At 41.7% G+C, this 20,004-nt stretch overlaps 1 protein-coding gene across 1 annotated transcript; it reads right to left on the bottom strand.

Annotated features, from left to right (window-relative positions):
• Positions 1–1,081: 1,081 nt before the first annotated feature.
• On the bottom strand, positions 1,082–19,176 carry DCUN1D1 (defective in cullin neddylation 1 domain containing 1). The gene is made up of 7 exons (XM_059479343.1): positions 19,039–19,176; positions 11,262–11,478; positions 9,834–10,002; positions 9,221–9,351; positions 5,152–5,234; positions 4,819–4,915; positions 1,082–3,831 (listed from the first exon to the last, which is right to left on the bottom strand). Exons 1-7 carry the CDS (start codon positions 19,039–19,041, stop codon positions 3,752–3,754), a joined length of 780 nt encoding a protein of 259 aa, XP_059335326.1. The 5' UTR covers positions 19,042–19,176; the 3' UTR covers positions 1,082–3,751.
• Positions 19,177–20,004: the final 828 nt, after the last annotated feature.

The following is a 20,004-nucleotide window of genomic DNA, read 5'->3' on the forward strand; positions in this document are numbered from 1 at the left end:
GAGCAAAACCAGGCTGGCTGCACCCTGGCCCAGGAACAGGGCTGGAGAGAAGTCACCAGCACGAAAAAGAAGATAACAAACCTGGGCCTCTCCCTACACAATTCTTACAGCCCCCTCATCTCACCCTCCCAGGTTCCTTGCCATAATTTGATTTATCCCTCAGACTCATGCCAGTTGTCCTCTGAACACTGAAAAAGGCTTGAAATTGTATATTCTACAAACACAGAATTGAGTTTAGAAAAGACACGGCTGCAGTTTCATGCAAAACATTGGAATTGCATTTAGGCAGCTTTTGCTGACAATTCCAGAAGCTGGGTGTTGAGTTTTCTGCCAGTTTAAATGGTCAGACTTGGGCCTGAGGTACAGGTGCCTAATCAGGAGCAAAACTCGTGGTGTTTATTTTCTGCAGATACTTCTGCTTTAGTAAACATTGGTACTAAACCAGCTTCATATTTACAAATCTAAGGCCTATTTTTGATAGATGAAATTATAATTACAGCAAGTATTTAATGGTGTGGGCAACTGCTGGAGAGCTCAGAGGCCTGCAGGGCATCACTGGTATTTGTTTAAAAGCCAACCCAGACAATTTACCATCCTCAAATAAAATCTACAGAGACTTCCAGCAACATTATTTAAATAAAACTGTGAATGACAAAAGTTTATTAAACGCATTCTTAAAAAAAATTATATCTTTTTTAATTAAGGATGTCTCAGTAGGAATTTCACTGTAAAACAGTTTTGAGGCAAGTCATAAGTTACCTACTAACAGGTGATCAATAAGGAGTGGCTGTACTGCTGTACTTGAGGCAGAGCTGAGCCACTGCAGTGTGTGGTGTCTCCCTCCACAAGCTGGGAGAATCTGCTCCAGGTGGGACTTGTAAACATTGGGAACAAGCAACAGGCAAGGTGGAGGAGCAGCTTTTAGATTTTTTTTCCCCACCCAGAAGAAAGACTTGCCCTGAACTGTACTTTATGCAGAACACATGTATTCCATGCTTTTTTCCCCCCCCACTCCCTAAAAACACATTCCAGCAATAAACTTTACAAATAATACACTGAAACAATGCAGTACAAACCTCAGTCATGGCAATTTCACTGGAGCTTTATTGCCTCTGTTGGTAATGAGAGGGATTGTAAGAAGTTACATTTTGAACTTACAGAGATATGTAAATGATGGGTTTTTACTAAATATAATCTCAAGATTAAGTGTTTTATATCAGGGCACTTCTAATTTTGTACATATTTTAATGTATAAAAACAGTTTACAAACTTGATGTTTGCCTTTTTTTTTTTTTCTTGACATTTGGCAAAATTAAATCAATCCATTTGCGGGGAGATCATCAAATTGAAGACATAAGCACTTACGAATTAAAGCAATCCAAGTAAGCAACTGGCTGCATTCTTAAAAAAAACCAAAAAAACAAAAAACAACCCCACACATATATAAAGGAAAAAACCACATGGCCACATCCGAGCACGTTTCAGTACAAAATATTCCCTGTAACCAGGCATTTTGTCCTTAGAACAACACCCTGTTAAATCAATGTTTCTTTCAACTTCAGTCATTTTGAAAAACTTTTAAGATGCCATGATAGCACAAATAACCCTTTTCTGCAACATAATTAGTCAAAGTTTTTATGTATTTCTTTATAATTACACAGTAATTATAAGCATGTAGTACCAAACTGATGACAACACTATTTTGTTGGAAAGATCTTGCATTCAAAAGGAAGAGTCTCTAAAACACCACGGCATTTTGCCATTGCCCAAGCCCAGACTTTTTTGAGGAGCAAGTCTGCATTGGGAAGAAAAGCAAGTCAGTTCTCCTCTCCAAGCACAGCATACCTGAACTAATCAATCTGAAACAGTACCAAAACCCTCAAGACAGAAAACAGCACGCAGAGATAACCTTGTCGAGCTTTTTTTTTTTTCCACCCCACCCACCCTATAATTTCAAGTCCCCCATTTTTATTTACACAAAACTGAGAAAGGAAATACTGAAAGCAGCAAAACACACAGTTTTTGGCATAGCCAATCCCAGTAGCTGGATAAAGTCTGCAATGTTTTTGAGGAACTGTATTTTTGGAATAAATGCACAACTGGATTTGCCAAAAGGGCACTGCTGTAAGGGGAGCCAGCCTTAAGGTCAACTGCAGAGTACAAATAAAAATTTTAGCTGTTTAATAGTCAATTTTTCTTTAAAATACTTTTAGCATCTGCATAAAATCGTGCTGCAGTCTAGTGCAAGTACCAATGACTCATCTCAAGAATAATTCTTGCCTTATCAGGGCACTATTTAGAGCATGGACTTCAACCCCCTCTTCTCACTTGTAAGTATGGTCTCTCTCCTGTCCTGGAGCTCGTTCTTTGCAGCTTGTTTTCCAGAGCGGGATTTATCACATCTCTTCCCAAGTAACTCAGTGAGGAGTAAAAGACCATAAAAGCAGCTCAAGAGCTCTTGTATTATTAAAGAATTGCATCTGATAAAACCTGCTTTGATCCAAATGAAGCCATTTAGTCAAATGCAGCAAGACAGAAGTAGTGATGATCAACAAAATAATTTAAACAAAGCCAGTGTAGTAGTTTGTATCTGATCTGTGCTTGTTTGGGAAAGCTTTACACTGAATTTCTGTATTTGGCAACCACAGTGATTTAAGGAAATTTAAGGAAAACTCTGCAAAATAATTTTAAAAAGGGTGTCATCCATAATGGCAGTACCTCTATGTTATGAAGATTTAACTTACCAGGATAATGGTTTCAAAACCCAGTTCACATCAACCTCACCAGCTTCTTGTACAACAGGGCCATTTGCTTTGTCACACCTCAGCCATAAAAGTCACGTCTCAATTTAAAATACTGTATTGTGTAGCAAACAGTTAAGACACAAATTCAGTATATTCAAGTGTTTGATTTCCACAGAAATGAAAAACCCTTCTTTGACAGACAGATAAGCATTTCCAAACTGTAATGAAATCTGATTTCTTAGAGAGTAACCTAGAGAACGCTGGCTTCTGTGGGGACACAGCTCGGCCCACTGCGGGCTCTGCCGTGGCCCACGGGGGAAGTGCTCGAGTTGTGTTGTCCCCAAGCTGTCCCCAGAGCAGCTGAGCCACCAGCCAACCTGAGCCAGGCACCAGAGACCTCCAATCAACAGCCCTGGGGCTCCTGGGTCATTCCTGCCACTGCTGTGACCGGAGACTCAAACTCAGACGACACCAGCACTTTTCCAGAAAAGAAAAAACTCGGACCCAGTACGCTTAAATATATCACTCTTGCAGGAAGTGCTATCAGTACAGTCTTTGCAACTAGCCCCAAGTGTGTACTTAAGGGTTCTTTTAAAAATTGTTTTGATGTTGATCTGTATAATTCAGATGCCATACAACAGTTGTCTGATGATGACCAGCGTTGTGCTTTATGTGAAATCAGAAACCTCAAAATAATAATAAAGCTTCTAGGACTTATGGGAGATGAAACTAGGGTGATCCACCAACAAAAAATAAATCCATGATGAAATCCACAGTGTTGGAATTTTAACGGGCAGGAGTGGTCCAGACTAGAAGAAAAGCCCAAACCACCAGTAGAAGAATGAAATATGATATGGTCCAAGATGTGTCCTTAAAGGTTTGTCTCAACCCTCAGCCATATTGTGAGGATTGATCTTCAGTTCAGTCCAGCCAGCAGAAATTGACTGTGCAATTTTCCATTTCAGGTATTGTACAGACTATGTACACTCTAGAAGGGTCCTTTAGTGCTACACTGTCGTACTTTTTGTCCCAGCAATTTGAGGGCGTGCAAATTCCACAAAGTCATCAATAAGAACTGGCCATGCCCCTAAAAGAGGAAAACATCAGGATGTAAGAATTGGTTCAACAAGGCATTCTTTCACAAGCTTCATAGCCAGACAAGATACTTGCTTCCCAGTATTAAACTAGGCAGAGTTTGAAGCAAAAAAATGTAATTTTATTTTCCTGCTTGAAATTTAAGAGCTGATTAAATATTTCTGCTTCCTTTAAAGCCAGTTAATACACATCACTTTCAAGGGTTATCTTCCAGACAAAAACAAAAAACTGACCAAAATCCTAACTCAACACTGACAAGGGAATGAGGACGGTCCATAATTACTAAATAAAGTTGGAGCAGTTTGCTGCCCTCTGCTCTGGAGGCATCCCGAGTTGAGATTCCCCCCTCATTGAACTGATGTGCTGCCAAGGGCTGAGGGCAATCAGCTGTTCTTGGCTGCACATGGGCTGAAGAGGAAAGATCGATACAGAAGTTCACAAGAAACACATTTGGTAGGAAGTGAGTTCTGTTCAGCAGCCCCTGTGTGCTGCCAGCTTCACTTCTATGTCAAAACATGTCCAAGGCTCACATAAACTGAAGCAACCAGAGTTAAAAACATCCTCAGCTACAAAATGCAGTAGCCAGAGGACCCTACACAGAGCTGCACAAACCACGGATCAGTCACTTGGATGAAGATGCCAAGAACTGCACCAACACAGAATCTGTGGGTTTGAAATGGACATATAGCAGGGTTTGTCTCAATAAAAAAGAATTTGAGGTTGTCTCAGTAAGAAAGAATTTGTGGCTGAGCTTAGAACAAAGAAAGAAAATGGATTCCGTGAAAGCACCAGCATTTCTTTTTAAAACATTAATAACAGATATGATTACAAAATGCATTAAAGCAGCCCTAACTGGACTTCAGATCACCAGAAATACTCTAATGGAGCTGCTTTTGAGGTTGTGCCAAAGCAGATGCACAGTAATAAATGTAACATAAAACACAGTTAGAAGTTAATGAGAGAAAATGGCAATGTTTACCTTCCTCATCATAGTTAGACATGTCATCTGCTATCATTGTACTAAAGTCTAGAAGAAGGTTCCAGGTATCCTTAGGAATTGATCTTTTATGATGCTCCTGTTTGGAGAGGTGGAAAATTTATATTTAAAGAAATAAATTAAAACCCTATTAGACATTCATTTTTACTGTCTCAAACACATCCACATCCCCAAAACATATTTCTATTGTAGACACTGTGAATATCTGGGATTTAGGTCAAGACAGTCTATTTCATCTACTCAATAACTTACACATGTTTATCTTCCAAGTTCTGAAAATACTGCAGTCCAGATTAGGTAAAGGTATAAACTTACCAACAAAAATTTGTTCCACAAGTCTAGAAATTTAAATCTTCCATTAAGTACTAAATTCCAGTAGGCAATGGCCATTTCTAAATCTGTAATAATAAAATAATGACTTTTAGAGATGTACATATCAAATATATAATCTCCACAAGTATCTAACACCAACATGAATCATGTATCCATAAATGTGAAAAGATTAAACTCATGCAAATATACTCATGGATCCTTTACAAAAAGGCAACCATAAATAAAGTGTTACACACATATTTTATATTTTACAGAACTGAAGACTGCCCATATTAATATCTAACATATCCAAAACCCCCCAGGACATTGCATATGCCTTTGCTATCTAACAATACTTTAGTTAAAAGTCAACAAAATATTTTCAGTTAAAGATGCTATTGGCTTGAAAAGAAAATCTGTAGTATTTTGTACTGAGACTTTCTTTTTTTTAATGTACAAAATACAATTTAGATAAAACCAACTTTTAATGATTTCATTTTCATTTTTTAATGATTTCATTCATAAGGCAACCCTATTGTAAGTGCTGCCTTTGTAATGAGACTTTTGTCAAATGCTCATTTCTGTAGTCAAGATTTCCTTTTGAAAGAGACTCTTTGGGTAGTGTCCTTGAGCAGACAGAAGACAGTTGATTTATTTGTTGGTGGTGTTGTTTTGGTTGAGTATTTGCTTTTGTTTGGGGTTTTTTTGTTGGTGCTTTGGGGTAGTTTTTGGCCATTTGGTTTGGGATTTTTTTCCTTTTGTTTGTTGGGTGTTTGTTTGTTTGTTTGCTGGGTGGTGGGTTGGCTTTTTTTGTTCTTCTTTCCAAGCCTCCTGTTGAATTCCTGCTTGTTAGGGATGAGTGAAGCCTGGCCTGGCAGATTTGAGAGCAGCCCCCTGCTCCCAAAAGCCTGGCTGGTCTGGCTGGGCAGAGCCAGGTGCCCCTCCCTGGGGGCCGGGCAGGAGCCTGGGAGCACATCAAGAGATTTGGAACCCACGGCTGTGCCCAGGGGCAGCTGCACTTCCAGGAATTACCTGGGGATTGCTGCAGCACCAAACCCCACTCACTGTGAATTACCAAATTCAGTATCCTCAGCCACAGGATGTCACACAGTGACCCCCAAAGGCTGCCCAGCTAAGTGGCCTCTTTTTAAAAAAAGCTCTTATGGCAGACTAGCAAATTTCTTCCATAAACAATCCCCTTGTGGAAGCAGGGGGAGAAGGCACAGGATCAACTGCACACCTAGGAAAAGAAAAAAAAATCTACACCAATAAACCAAGAGCTCCACTCCCTTCCTTCCCCCAGGATGCCCAAATATTTAAAAGAACCCAGGGAGGTGGATCTTGGAGGTGAAACCAACACAAACAAAACAAAGTATGAAATCTGCATTGCTGGAGGGAAAATAGGAGCTGATGAGGAGTTGCAGAATTGTTTAGCATCTGATATTAAAAGTCCTCAAATAGCAGAGTCACATTATAATATCTCTTGACCAAAGTACAGAATAAAATTTGTGAAGGATTTTCTGCTGTAAAGCTGCAAAGAGGTTTGATTTCAGACAAAAGTGCAAGAAGCAGAGACAAATTACACAGAAGTCACTACTCCTCAGTAAATAAAGCTGTATCTGAAAATGGCAACTCATTCAAGACTGTAGAAGCTCAAAGTCTCTCTTTAACAGCAGATTCAGGTACAAAAAAAAATGCATTTTAGCTTTCAACTAAAACTACCGTCTTTCTAAAAATTAATAGATACAAACTTCAGAGGAAGCTGATCAGTTCCTCAAGGAAAAAGATTAAAAACTAAGTTTTATTTACTTGTGCTGCATTAATGGTGTGCATACAAAAAGGCAAGGTGATCAAATCACTGCATTTTGCACTGGTTTGTAAACAATCACTATAAACAAACTCTGCATTCTGACATTTTCATACAATTTTGAGGTAATTCTTGTGGGTAAGCAAAGGCTGTTACAAGCCAAATCTCAGGGTGCTGCAACCTCAACTTGCTGCATAAGTCCAAACATGTAAAGCATGATGACATAATACCTTGGGACAAACTACATTTTTAAAAATAAATTATATTAAATAGCAAACTGGAAGGTAAAGATATAATTTTAGATTTCTGTAAGTGTGAAAATGCTCAGTGAAATCCTCCTGGATCAAATACAAGAGTCTCAAAATTCCTCCATTTTGAATTTTATCCAGAGAGATGCAGGAGAAGCAAACAAAGTTTGAGATGAACAGCAGCTACAGGGTATTCTCCAATGAGATGCAAATAGCACAAGAACTTTTCAGACACCCTCCTACTTACCCAGTAGTAAGGAATTATGCAGAGGAAATATATTTCCAGAACTGTGCCTGAACTACTGCACAATGTTTGCAAGATTAGAGGCCAATATACATTAAAATCAATTTGGCAAGTTCCTACAGGCAGTTATTTAGACACACCAAAATTAATTGCCTAACTAGCAGCACTTACTTTGCAGCTCTGTACTTCTCCCAGTATTGTTTTGCTCCAGGGTTTCCAGAATTATTCTGCCCTGTTGTAAATTCATGCCTAGAACTGTGTATTTATGAGCACCAAAATGGCTGGTAAGCATCCAGACTTTAGGCTCAGACTTCCAGACCCAGATTTTAAAACAAAAACAATTTAAAAACCTATCTTACACTATGTATATGCCATATGGATCTCAGAAAACTATACCTGTCTGCCACTGCTAGAGCTTAACATGCAGGAAAAGCTTTATGATGAATGAGAAATAAAGCAAGTGAATGAGTTTTCCTGGGAAATTAATCCCACAATTCAGCTGCTGTCCACATTTTCCTTGTTGTAGCAGCCTAAAAAAATTATCACGATTTTCTACAAGAAATACAAATCAGCCTATTCATTTATTTGCATGATTCAGAAATGACTACAAGCATGCACAAGTATTTTCAGATGGTTTAGCAGCACTTTTAGCTCCTTTGGATACAATGAAATTCACAATCCACTGAAAACAACAAACAAGATAACAGCCAGATGTCAAAGAAGGACATAGAACTTTTGCTTATTTACTTATTTTTCAATAGTCATTTTAAGTCAAAAGTTGGTCAGTACATAAAAGCCAGTAAAACTACAGCAGAAAACTCATCTTTACACAGCCTGGGAATGCAAAGCTGTCCAGTGGCAGCCAGTTTAGAGCATTTTCATTACTGAGAAGAACAAATACACAAGTTGCCAAGGAAGAACCTACCAGCCTTTTCATATTTTATTATTTCTCAAACCCAGAAAAATTAACTTAAGACGTTACAGGATCATGGAAAGCTAGTTATGGCTAACAGCCAAATCTCACTGTAGAGAAATGAATGTGCATCCTGGCTGCTGAACATCAGTGCTTGAAAGAAATTTTTATTCCCTCATTTTTGTTGTTTCAAATAGACAGAGCTACAGTTTGTTGCTTTAATTCCATCCAAACTGTGATGTTCTGAAATTATTTTTAATAAGTTATTTTTCCACTCCACCTGTTACATCCACTAAAGCCATACTCCATGTGTGAACTCTGAAATAATGACAAAAAAAGCCTTCAGTGAGGTAAGGGGAAAAAAAACTCTGTAGGTAGACACCAGCAGGCATCAGGCCCAGAACACAGGAATCCATTTGTACCATTCCAATGCTATCCTGCTAAGACATTTGCAAGAATTTCTGGTGTTACAAGGGACTGTACAAATGTACTTACACAGAAAATGGTTTTACAGCTTCCATTTATCCTAAAAGTAAAAATTCAATTAATCTGTTCAGTGCTGCAAATTCTAAGTGGTGCAATTATGTCTTTAATATAAGAACATAATCCATTGTGCTCACTGAGAACTGCACTCACTCTGAGTGAACGAATAAACCTTCTCCCATAAAATTCTGTAGCCTTTATTAATAATCAATTTGAATACTTTAAATTGACATCCATCTTTCAAAACACAGAGATGCATTTTAACCCAAGGGTGATTATCTTTCAGACTCGTTGGATCACAATAATACATTCATTTACAGCTTTAATTAGCCATTTTCAATATTTATGAAAATATGCTTATGAATTAGAATACATACCTAAACCTTTCTGTCCTGGGTTCTTTGCAAAGTTGAAAGTAAATTGATAGAAATCCTTAAATCTTCCTGGCTCTTTTAATTCTTGTTCCATTTTAGGAATCTGGGCCTTCAGTTTTTCTATGCTGTCACATCTGCATTTTAAAAAGCACATTTGTTTGTATATTTATTTATTATTCATTTTGCCATAGAAACATGAGTTAAACAAAAATCTATAAACTGTTTGTAGAATACAATATGGTTATCAAAACAGAATTCAGGAAGCCTTTGATGAGTCTGCACCTCTACAAGAATTTCATTTGTTATTTCTTCATGTTGCATTCGCACATATAACTGACATACCAGATTCCAGAATCCACAAAATTTTTAGGAAGATGTGATAAAGACTCCTGCACTGTCACAAGGCAGAGAAACCCCAGGTGTGCCCAACATCCCTGCTCTACCTGCCAGAGCAGCTCTGTGCCAGCCACACACAACCAAGGCCGGGCTGCGTTTTCCAGAGGCAGACAAGCCATGCTGGGTCTGAAACATCTCAGAAAGGACACCAAGACTGAGAATTCCCCAAAGCAGGACCCTGGATCACACTGTGACCATCCAACACTCAGTGAGCACTTACCCCAGCTCAGTCATTCCATCCATGAACTCCAGCTTTGAGAATTCACACTGTGTGGCAGCCCGGAATTTCCACGCGATGATGAGCACGGTGATGCTGGCTGGGTCGAGGGCTAGGTCATCACAGAACTGCTGAATTCCATCTATGCCAATCTTGTTTTCATCTTGAGGATCTTGGGCACAGAAAAATAAGGATCAAGAAAAACAGATATTTGAAAAAGCTAATTTGTTCAACAAGTATATTAAAGACAAGGAAACATTTTCAAGAAGCCATTTTTGGGATCTGCCCTTATAAGAGAATATTTTAAAAACAAAATTAAATGAGTGCTCCCAATGGTTAAGCTTTAGCAATTGAGGCAGTTACTGCAATAAAGCCTCCTATACAATGAAGATCATGTTATTTTAATTGAGAGACAAAAGCACCACAAACATTTATTTTCTGCCTAATAATGTGCAGGATCTTCTGACTCATTCATTCATTCTCTCCCCCCAGCACACTCAATTTTTGGCCTCTTTGGTCAGACTCATGAGCTGTGTTCCCACAGAAGCCATTCTGCAGTGATCATTTCCAAGTTGCACCAACACCCAAATCTGCCCATCCACAGCTCCCCCAAGAGCAGATTTAGGCATTTCCTGGCCCACAGGAGGTTTCCAGCATGCAGAGGTTGGACACAGAAACCTCCAGGGGGAAGTTATGCTGCTCCATTAGCGATTCCAAGTCAGCCAGGTCCACTCCTCTTTCCACAAAGGAATCAACATCTGGTCTGGAAGTGAGATGCTCACATTTCAACTGTGCTAACAAAGATCTACTAACACAAGCCAAGACAGACTTCACAAAAATGGTATTTGGATTATACATATAAAACATAGGAAAACTGAGAGAAAACAGAGCACTCATTTTTAGATTAAGTGCTAAAACACAGGATTTGTTCTGCTCTACTGAATCCACTTTATGTGATAGGATATCAGTTGAACACTGGCTATAAAACAGATACAGAGACTCTGTTTTCTTTTACACTCTCTTTGTAACTACCTGATAATAACAAGCTCAATAAAAACTAAGGTAGAACCCATCCCTAGTATGCAGCCACCTTGTCCTTTGTCAGGATCAAGTGCTGTGTGATGTGCCTTCCTCAGGAGACTTACCTAAAATCCTCATTAACCATCACAATTACTCACTGCACACACAGTTCTAGCTCAGATCCTAATATCCTACAAATGTAGGTACATTCAGAGCACATAAAGTAACTGCATGTAATCCTTGTGAAGCAGAAATCTACCTATATTTCCCTTCTAATTTGTATTATTAGCACAGAAAAAAAAGCTGAAAGAGTCAGTTAAGATTTCCCAGCACAAGAGCACAACATCACCAATACATTGTAAATAAGAATTATACAAGTATGAAATAAGCTTTAAAATTCAGGGTACTCACCTTTGTATCTGTTATATAGTTGTTCTAACTTCTTTCTGTCCAGTGATCCTTTAACACTCTCTCGTATATAAAGTTCAGGGTTTTGGAAAAAGTTGTCTGTTGCAACATCTAACTTCCAGTCATTTTGAGACAGACAACTCACTGCTGTCTTTTCACTAGATTGTGTGAAGACCATAAACTGACGCACTTTATCCTTCTGTGATGATTTCAACTTGTTCTAGTGAAAACAGACAATACTGTAACTAGAAATGTCTACTGGACAAAAAAATCCCACCAGTAAATAAAAACCAGTCTCTTAATGCTTTTTAAATCGGTATCTTTATCCCAAGCAATCAGGATATGAGAATATCTGATCAAGTTCCTCCAGAGGCGGGGCAGAGCAGGCCACTGAGCTGTTCAGCCCCTCTGAGCAGCAGGCTGGGGTCCCTTTGGTCCCAGCTACTGCAGGACCAGGGCCACACCTGGAACGGGATCTCCTGAGGGGCCTCTTGATGGCAGCAAGGGACCAGGCTGGGACATCCATTTCAGGGAGCTACACACTGGAACACCTTAAAGACTTCTTTTCCTTTAAAGAGATTTTTCACTTTGAAGGTTCTCAGCTCCGCCTACATAACTTGCAAAACATTCCAGCGAGGAGGCATTGTCTCCATTTCACAGGTGCAGAACCGAAGCTCAGGAAAAAAGAGGCAGCGGTGCCTGAGGCAGGCGGGGGAGTGAGTAGCCAAGGTGAGAGCTCGGGAATTCCAGGCCTCCTGCCCAGAGCCAGCCATCCCGCCCTGCTCCAGCCCAGAACTAAACACAGATTTGCTGCTTATCAGCACAGAGGGATTCCCAAGGATATTTCTGATGAGGAGAAGCACACTCGGGATTTCAAGGGTATGAGTTACACAAAACGAACTGCTCATCAGGAGAAAGCAATCACAGCTCCTGCACTACACCCAAACTCAGTTCCACAGCTCACTCAATACAGTCAAAGCAAACACTCCCAAGGTTACAACTTGGTACAGAAAAGTTCTGACAAAATTTTAAATCAGGATGGATTCCTTACATGGCACAAGTATTTCATTTTTAGTTTACTTTGTATTCTAACCAAAACTTGTATATTCTGTTCATTATTGCATCTGTAATTTCAACAGCTCCTTCTCAGCGAATAAGGAGAAAAAAGGCAAAAAAAAGTCCCATGACATGATAAAATTCAGCCAGAGAATGATTCAGGAGCAGTATGTGCTCAAGCTCTTAATTCCAAAGTGTTAATTAGTGTTCAATCACATCATCATAAGAAAAAATAACTAATGCTTCAGAGCACAAATTCATCTGTCCTAAAAGTCAGGATTAGTTTTCTGTGGCTTGATGATGAGTGTGAACACTTATTTGTAAGAATAGTTAAGTCACCAGTTTCAGAGTTACAGCACTGAAAAAAAATACAAGAACATCACATTTGGAATAAACTGATACCCATATAATACACTGAACAGAACAATACCCTGAGCTCAGCTCCTGTGACATTGACCCCATGTGTCAATGCCTGGCTCCAGAGCAGACATTCAGCACCTTGCACTACTGAGCTCACACTTCCACAAAAATCTCTTACACTGACAAGGCCATGTGGAACAACTTCCAGAAATGACTAAATAGATTTTTAGTTGCAGCTTTTTGAAATGTATTGTAAACTCAGATTATTGAAAACAAACCACTGAAAGAAATCCCAAATGAAGATGAAACAATCCCAAATTTAAATTTCTCTATCAATTACCAGCTTCCTCTAATCAGTTCCACACAGCCAGACTGCTGCATCACCACAGACTCAACTGCACTATAGGGCAGCCATACTTAATTATTTTAGCTTTTCCTTTTTTCTTCTTTTTCTTTACAAAGCTGGTGCCTTTAATCTTCAGTGTTTTGTTTTTTCAAAACGTGTACACATAAGTATGCATAGCCCATTTAATAGTGAGTACTCTCCAAAACCCCAGGAGGCTTTGTTCTTCCCTGATCCTGCAAGGGTGAGCTCTAAAAGCAGTGACATCCCACAAAAAGTCAAGGAACAGGTTTAAGTAGGCTTCACCATGGATGCCCAGGACCACAGAAGGTGGCATGTTCTGCATCTTGTCACATAAAAGAAGAGTGCAATTTGTTAGAACAAAAGCTTGCAGCTTAAATGCCTTTTATGATAAAATTTAAATTCTACTTATGTACAAGAGATTTTCCCATGCTTGGGGCTCCATAAGTGATAGCAACAACATAAAACCTTTTTAAAAGAAGACTGAAATTGCAGAGAATCAGGCAGCTAATTACAACATTCAGTAAGGTAAAAGATGCAATAAATCACACTGTTCAGCCATAATCTTTTTCTTTAATATTCGTATTTTTCCTGGTCAAACATGAGCTTATTTTTAATGAAGTGCCAAAACCCTTTCTCTATATTTGATGAATGCTTCTGCAGAACCTTGCCAATATGGACAGGACACTCCCCATCCTAAGTGACTGGGCACTCTCTGCAGGCCTACTACAGGACAGCAAGAGATGGAATTACTGCTGAGTTTTTATTATCCTATTATAGCTCTTCTTCCAGCACATTAAAAACCCACACTTCAAGCAGGAACAGGTTCCAAACCTTCTGCACTTTTGAGGGCTATTTCTAGACACTGAGCACTAATACTCTATTATTGTTTCAAGTGCAATACAGAGCAGCACATAACCTTTAATCCTACAGTCATCAGGCAACAAATACCTGACACTGAAATTGTGCTCACTGTAATGCAACACAATCCACGTAAAACATCTCAGCTTTAACACAGGTTAAAAAGGAAGATGGAATTTTATTTAACAGATATGTGTCTTGCCTATATAAACAAATGAACACCAATTGAAAGCAAATGAAACAAATTTGTACTCTTATTTCTTGCATCAAAAGGCAATGGAAAAATTCTGTTCTGCAAGTCTTTGATCAAGTTTGTGTGGTATCCAAGCTACCTTTCATAATAAGGATGTCACAAGGCAGATAACCTTACTCTTAAAACAAAGAATAACTTCTCCAAATGAAAAGCTACATTGTGTAGATTCATAAAACTACACTTATTCTAATTAACATCTGGTTCTATAATTTTGATTTTAAAATGAACATTTGCCTCTTACAATGAAGTACCAAATTTGAATATTCTAATTCAATATCCTTTCCTTGATCAGAAAATTCAGTGAAAAATTACAAATAAAAAATAAAATACTTGGACTTTTATTTCCCCACGTCTTTTTTTCTCCTAGTCTCAGGTACAAAAAATGCTAGAACTTCTTTACCAACTCTGACTACAGCATTATTTTTCCTTATCTTTTGCACTGTTTTTAGTCACCCCAGATTCAAAGGTAAGTTCTGCACACTGGTCATCAATATTTTGCAGACAGTTAATAGCTGAATGAGGGCTCCACTCTCCTGGATAAGGTTCATGGGAAACAGCACCAACCTTTGTCCAACACTGCCCGGACTGGAGCCTGTTCTTGGACTTGGCTCCAAGGTCCCATGAGGCCCCAGTGAGACAAGCAGGGCTCGGTGGGTTCTGCTGCCCAAACTCCCTTGTGGCCCCCGGGGAAGGCATTCACGCAGTCACTCCTCAGTGAGCGACTGCTTTGCACCTTTCCCAGCCAGATACAGACCTTCCAAACCCTGGGAGTTCCACCGCTAAGCAAAGGAATCTGAACGATGTGACATCTGCGCTTTTGTTTCAGGCAGGACTCAAAGAAAAGCCTGTTAAGTTCTCATGCATGTGACAGGTAAAAGCCTTTTCTAAAATAGTATAAACCTCCACGAAGTCTCGGCCTTTACACGGAGGCACTCAGACTCCAGCAGGAGCTGAGGCTGTGGAAGGTCCCTGCTCCTCCCAAGGACCCAGCTCAGTGCCACAGCTCGGCATGCAGCCCCTCAGCGGACTGCACTCCTGTCCCTCCATGTGACACCAATGGCCAGAGAGTGCTGCTCCTGAACCACCCCGCCTTGGACTGTGTCCATGACAGGAACCACAGGCACCTAAAAACCAATCTGCTTTCTGCTTGTAGTCAACAAACACATGGCTAAAGCTCAAAAGGCAGAAGCATGAGTATTTTTCTTTGTTTTGTAAGAAAAACGTTAACTACAACAAAAATCTACAGACAGACAGAACTGCATCTTAACCCACCAACAGTGATGGCACACAGGTATACTACAAAAAAAATCTAAGGTAAAGACAAAAACAATGAAAGCAATTTCTGAATATTGTAAACAAACTTGTCCTTCAACTACATTTTATTTTCCACAGCAGTTTCTCTAAAGTAAGACAGTCAGGACATCTGTAAGCTTCTGTTTCAAACTGATGTGAAATCTACTTGGCTGCAGTGGAACAGAACAAAAAGACTTAAAAAGTGTGTTGAGACATAAAATCCAAGGCAAAAAATCACAACATAAAATTAAAACTGCTTTCCACCCTCTATAATGTTCTTTTAATGGGTAAAATAATTTCAGTATTCACATGCAGGCAGAAGGTCAATTTACAGCTACCAAGAATATTTCTGTAGATATAATGGTAATTCATGCCAATCTGAGAGGTGAAGGAAACGCAAAAATCAGGACTTTTCCAAACAAAAAAGGACAACATAAAGCAGCCAGTTGTTTAGCATTCTTAACTCTGGTCTGGGGCACAAGCTCTATTCATACTGTATATTTGCATTGGCACCATAAAACATGAGTAAAATATCAAGAGCTACATAATAAATTTCACACCTTGTTCTCAGAGCAGTTCATATTCTTGAATAGTTTTTTCATGGCTCTAGTTAAAAGTGATTTAATGTATCAGTTCAAAGGGATCTCTGGTGAGCTAGGAGAGGAAACAGAATCATGCACCATCTTGTCTAGCACTCTGACTGCTCCGTCCGAAGCGCAATGCCAAGAATCTGAAGTTTTACCATGGGACAACCAAACCTCAACTATTTAATATCAACAAACTGCTTCAGACATGCATATGCACCACTGCTTACACGTATAAACAGCTGGCCTTGCAAAATAGCTCGTGGAGTTAAACACCACATAACAATGTCATGAAGTACACTAACATTACAGGAGACAGCGTCAGACATGAAATTCTTGTAATATGAAATTTTACAACTTCCTGTCAGCTGAGGTTTGCAGTAAGAAATTATGTATTTATCAGCACAGAAATATTTTTCAGAGAACACAAACTGGACAATGTAACAGATAATATAAATAGAGACAAGGCTAGCACATGGCTCTGGATAAAGATGTAGATAATCACACACTTGCCTTGATTACCACACACAGTTCTAAATTCATTAAATCATTCAGAATTGTACAGGCAGTGAAGATGGCTCAGAGTACAATGGACCAGCTCACTGCTCTGCCTTGATTCATGGGCACACCACTGTCCTTGGGATGGGATGAAGCACTAACACTACCAGGGAAGGAGAAGGACAGCACTTCTGCAGGTGCTGCTCAGCTCAGATGAAGAGAGGGTAAGCAAGGCTGAGTGCTCCCAGCAGCCCAGGGAACACTGCCAGGGTGGTGTCCCTCCCACATCCAGGACAAAGATGGTTCAAGGGCAGGAAACCTCTGTCCTGAAGGCACAAAGCTCTGGCCATATGGACACTGGTGAGACTAAGGCAGAGCCAGCAGTGCTCGATCTGGCAGTGCTGCATGGACAGGTGGGAGCCAGGGCCCAGCAGCAGGAGCCTGTGCCATGGCACAGCCTCTGGGAGCACGAGCCAGAGCAGTTGTGCACATGGGCACAAAAATGGGACATGGAATCTCATGTTTCTGGATGGGCATCCTCAGATCTCTGTGAAGTCTCCTTACCTTTCCCCTAACCAAACAGAGGATTTTGCCATACCACAAGTAAGGGACAGAATCCTACACCCAGGCACTGGAAACCATCCATACCTGCATTTACTACTTCTAAAAGCTGCAGCCTGTCACTTAGTCCCACTTCAGTGTCATCCTTTCACCTGGGTGCTGGAGCCAACAAGCACAACCTGGAACACAGCTGTTTGCGGGGCCATGAGTGGAGTATTCACACACTCCCTCCCATCTGATAAATACCAATCTACCAGCACAGAATTGCTACACAGAATATGTCTGCTGGTTCTTCAGTTAAGTGTTTCTAAGAAGACCAAGCAGACAGAACTCTGCTGTTCCTCACAAAAAGATATTCTTTGAGTAATGGGCCTCACTATTTCTGTTATAATGTCACTTTCTACAGTATGGTTCAATTTAAATTTCTAATCTCATAGCCGGCCAATAATATATGTACGTTCAAGACATTAATTGTCTATTTCATCAACTGGGTATCTGTTTTTCCTACATACACTGGATATACTGTGAGACAGGTCTAGGTGATTTTTATGGAAAAAAGTCTTCATAAAAAGTTGTGTAACATTACTGGATTTGCAGAATTTCAGAAAGTCCCAGACCTGCAGAATTACAGCAAGACAAGCTTACAGTCTGAACTTTATTCAGACTTCAGTCCTAAGCTCTCATAAAGAAACACAAATGAAGATCTACATCAAACTATTCAATTAAAAATTATACAAGTTACACAGTGACAAGTTTATTAGAAGTCTGCACACCACTAATTTAAATGCTGGCTAACCAAATTTTTATGCCAATGTAACTCCATCAATTAAAGGTGACGTTGTAATTTTTTTAATATGTTTTTAACTCGGCTTGTCAGAATAGTATTAACAGCAAGTATAAAATATTTTTATACCAATAAGCATACACAGTAGATCTTACAATTCCCTCCTACACCCTTCCTAAGACTGCAACACTGCCACAGAAAAGTACTGCTTTAAACTGTACAGGTGTAGTAGCTAAAGCTGTTACAATATTTGAATATGGAGAAAGCCTGGAAGTACTATAAACTGTTCCCTCTGGTGCATAAGGCACTGCAAGAAACCAACGAGGGCCTCCTTAATTAAATTAAAGGAATACATTTTTCTTTTGTTTAGGCAAACAAAACCAGCAAATGCTGTTCTAAACACTGCAGTTTCCCCCTACAAGAAGCAAGGGAGAAAGTCAGTCGATTTGGGAATCCACAGCAAATCCTCGGTTATAAGAAGAGCATTAAAGAGAAAACGCAAGACAAACCTTTACAAGACCTTTACCAGGATGACCTCTGCAAGGCCCTCCTTTACAACACTTCTATGAAAACAACCAAGACCCTAAAACAATTATCCAGAAATTCTCCGACAGAATCCCAGCTCAAGAAGCATCAACACCCCCAAGTTTCCCTGTGAGCTGACAGCACTTAGCGGGCCCTGAGACGCCTGAAATCCTGCGGAAAACCTGCGAGCAGCCCCTGGATGCGGGCAGCCCTTTGCACCCCCTCGGTGCTGCTGCAGGCACAGCCCGCACAGAGCCGCCCGCAGCACGGCCGCTGTCTCGCAGAGGCTCCTGAACCCTCACACCAGGTGCCAGCGAGCCCCTCCCGCCGTGCGGGGCCTGCCGGGGCCCCGCGGGTCGGAGCCTGGGCGGGATCCCGGCGCCCCCCGCTTAGGCCCCTGCCCGAAGCAGCCCCCGCCGCCCGCCCCGCGGCCCCGGCCCGGGCCCCGCAAGCCGGCCCTGCCGTGCCCGGCAGGAGGACGAGCAGCCCCCGGGCCAGCACATCGTGCCCGGCTGCGGAGCCCCCGACACCGGCCATTCGGCCGCTCCCGGACACCCAGCGCGCCACGACCAGGCCGCGCTGCCCCTGCCCGGCCCCGAGGCGCCGCGCTGGGCCCGGAGGGGCCCCGGGCGGCCGCTCACCATGGTGGGGGCTGTGCGGGCCTCTCCCCTCCCGGCTCGGGCGGACACTGAGGGCGGCGGCGGCGGCGCTTCCTCCGGCGGCGGCGGCTCCCGGCTCCTCACGGGCCCTTCCGCCGCCTTCCCCCGCTCATGCGCAGTGCGGGGAGCCGGGAGCCCTCGCAGGGGGCGGCCCCGGCCGCGTTCCCCGGGAGCGGCGGCTGCGAACGGCGGGCGGTCTTCGCTCGGCCCTGAGGTCGCGGCGAGCACCGGGGGGGTCCTCGGCCCGAGCAGGGTGGGGAAGGGAAGGAAGGGAGGGGAAAAGTCCCCCCAGCCTCCTGGAGGCTGTCATGGGGTGGGCTTGGGGCTCGGAGGGGATGCGGCGGGGCAGGCGGGCATGCGGGCTCACAGTGGCTCCTCACCCCGGGACCCGCTATTCTGTCGGGAGAACTCCCTGTGTGTTCCTATTTCGTCAAAACCAAAAGGTCAAACACTTTTCGAGTATCCAGTGTGAGCGCCAGGGTCGTGTGGCCGCCCTTCCCGGGGGCCTGAACGAGATGGGAAAATCCCCCGTGCTTTCCAGGATGGATTCGCAGAAGAGGCAGAATCGCCTGCTGAGCAGCCACGGACACCTGGGGAAGGTGAAGTGTCGGGGCAGCAGCTTTACAGAGGAGCACCTGCACGCCTGTAAGATTTCCCTGATTTCCCTGCTCCAGGCTGTGATCCCCTTTGGGGAGCTGTGGACAGGTGTAGCTCTTCCTGCAGTAGCTGTACTAGCAGAAGGGGCTGCAATGGTTAAATCACGGTTTGTACCACTATTCCAGACAGTTGTTTTTTCCCAGGAAAGCTTACTCTACCTACTGCAGGCTTTTGGCAGCCGAGGGAGTCTGGGGAAGCAAAATACTTGCTGATAAAACTCACAGTGGTGGCAAACTGCTGTTGTGAAGGACAAAGGTTTGAGACCTGATCTTGTTTTCTCATCTCCTGCTG

This window comes from Ammospiza nelsoni, chromosome 10 (assembly GCF_027579445.1).
Source record: "Ammospiza nelsoni isolate bAmmNel1 chromosome 10, bAmmNel1.pri, whole genome shotgun sequence".
In the NCBI taxonomy this organism is placed as follows: Eukaryota; Metazoa; Chordata; class Aves; order Passeriformes; family Passerellidae; genus Ammospiza; species Ammospiza nelsoni.

Coding starts and splice junctions, on each gene's coding strand:
- DCUN1D1 (XM_059479343.1), bottom strand. Junction 10,003..11,261: donor ACTATATAACAGATACAAAG/GTGAGTACCCTG, acceptor TCTGTGCCCAAG/ATCCTCAAGATGAAAACAAG. Junction 3,832..4,818: donor GTCTAACTATGATGAGGAAG/GTAAACATTGCC, acceptor TTCCTCTTTTAG/GGGCATGGCCAGTTCTTATT.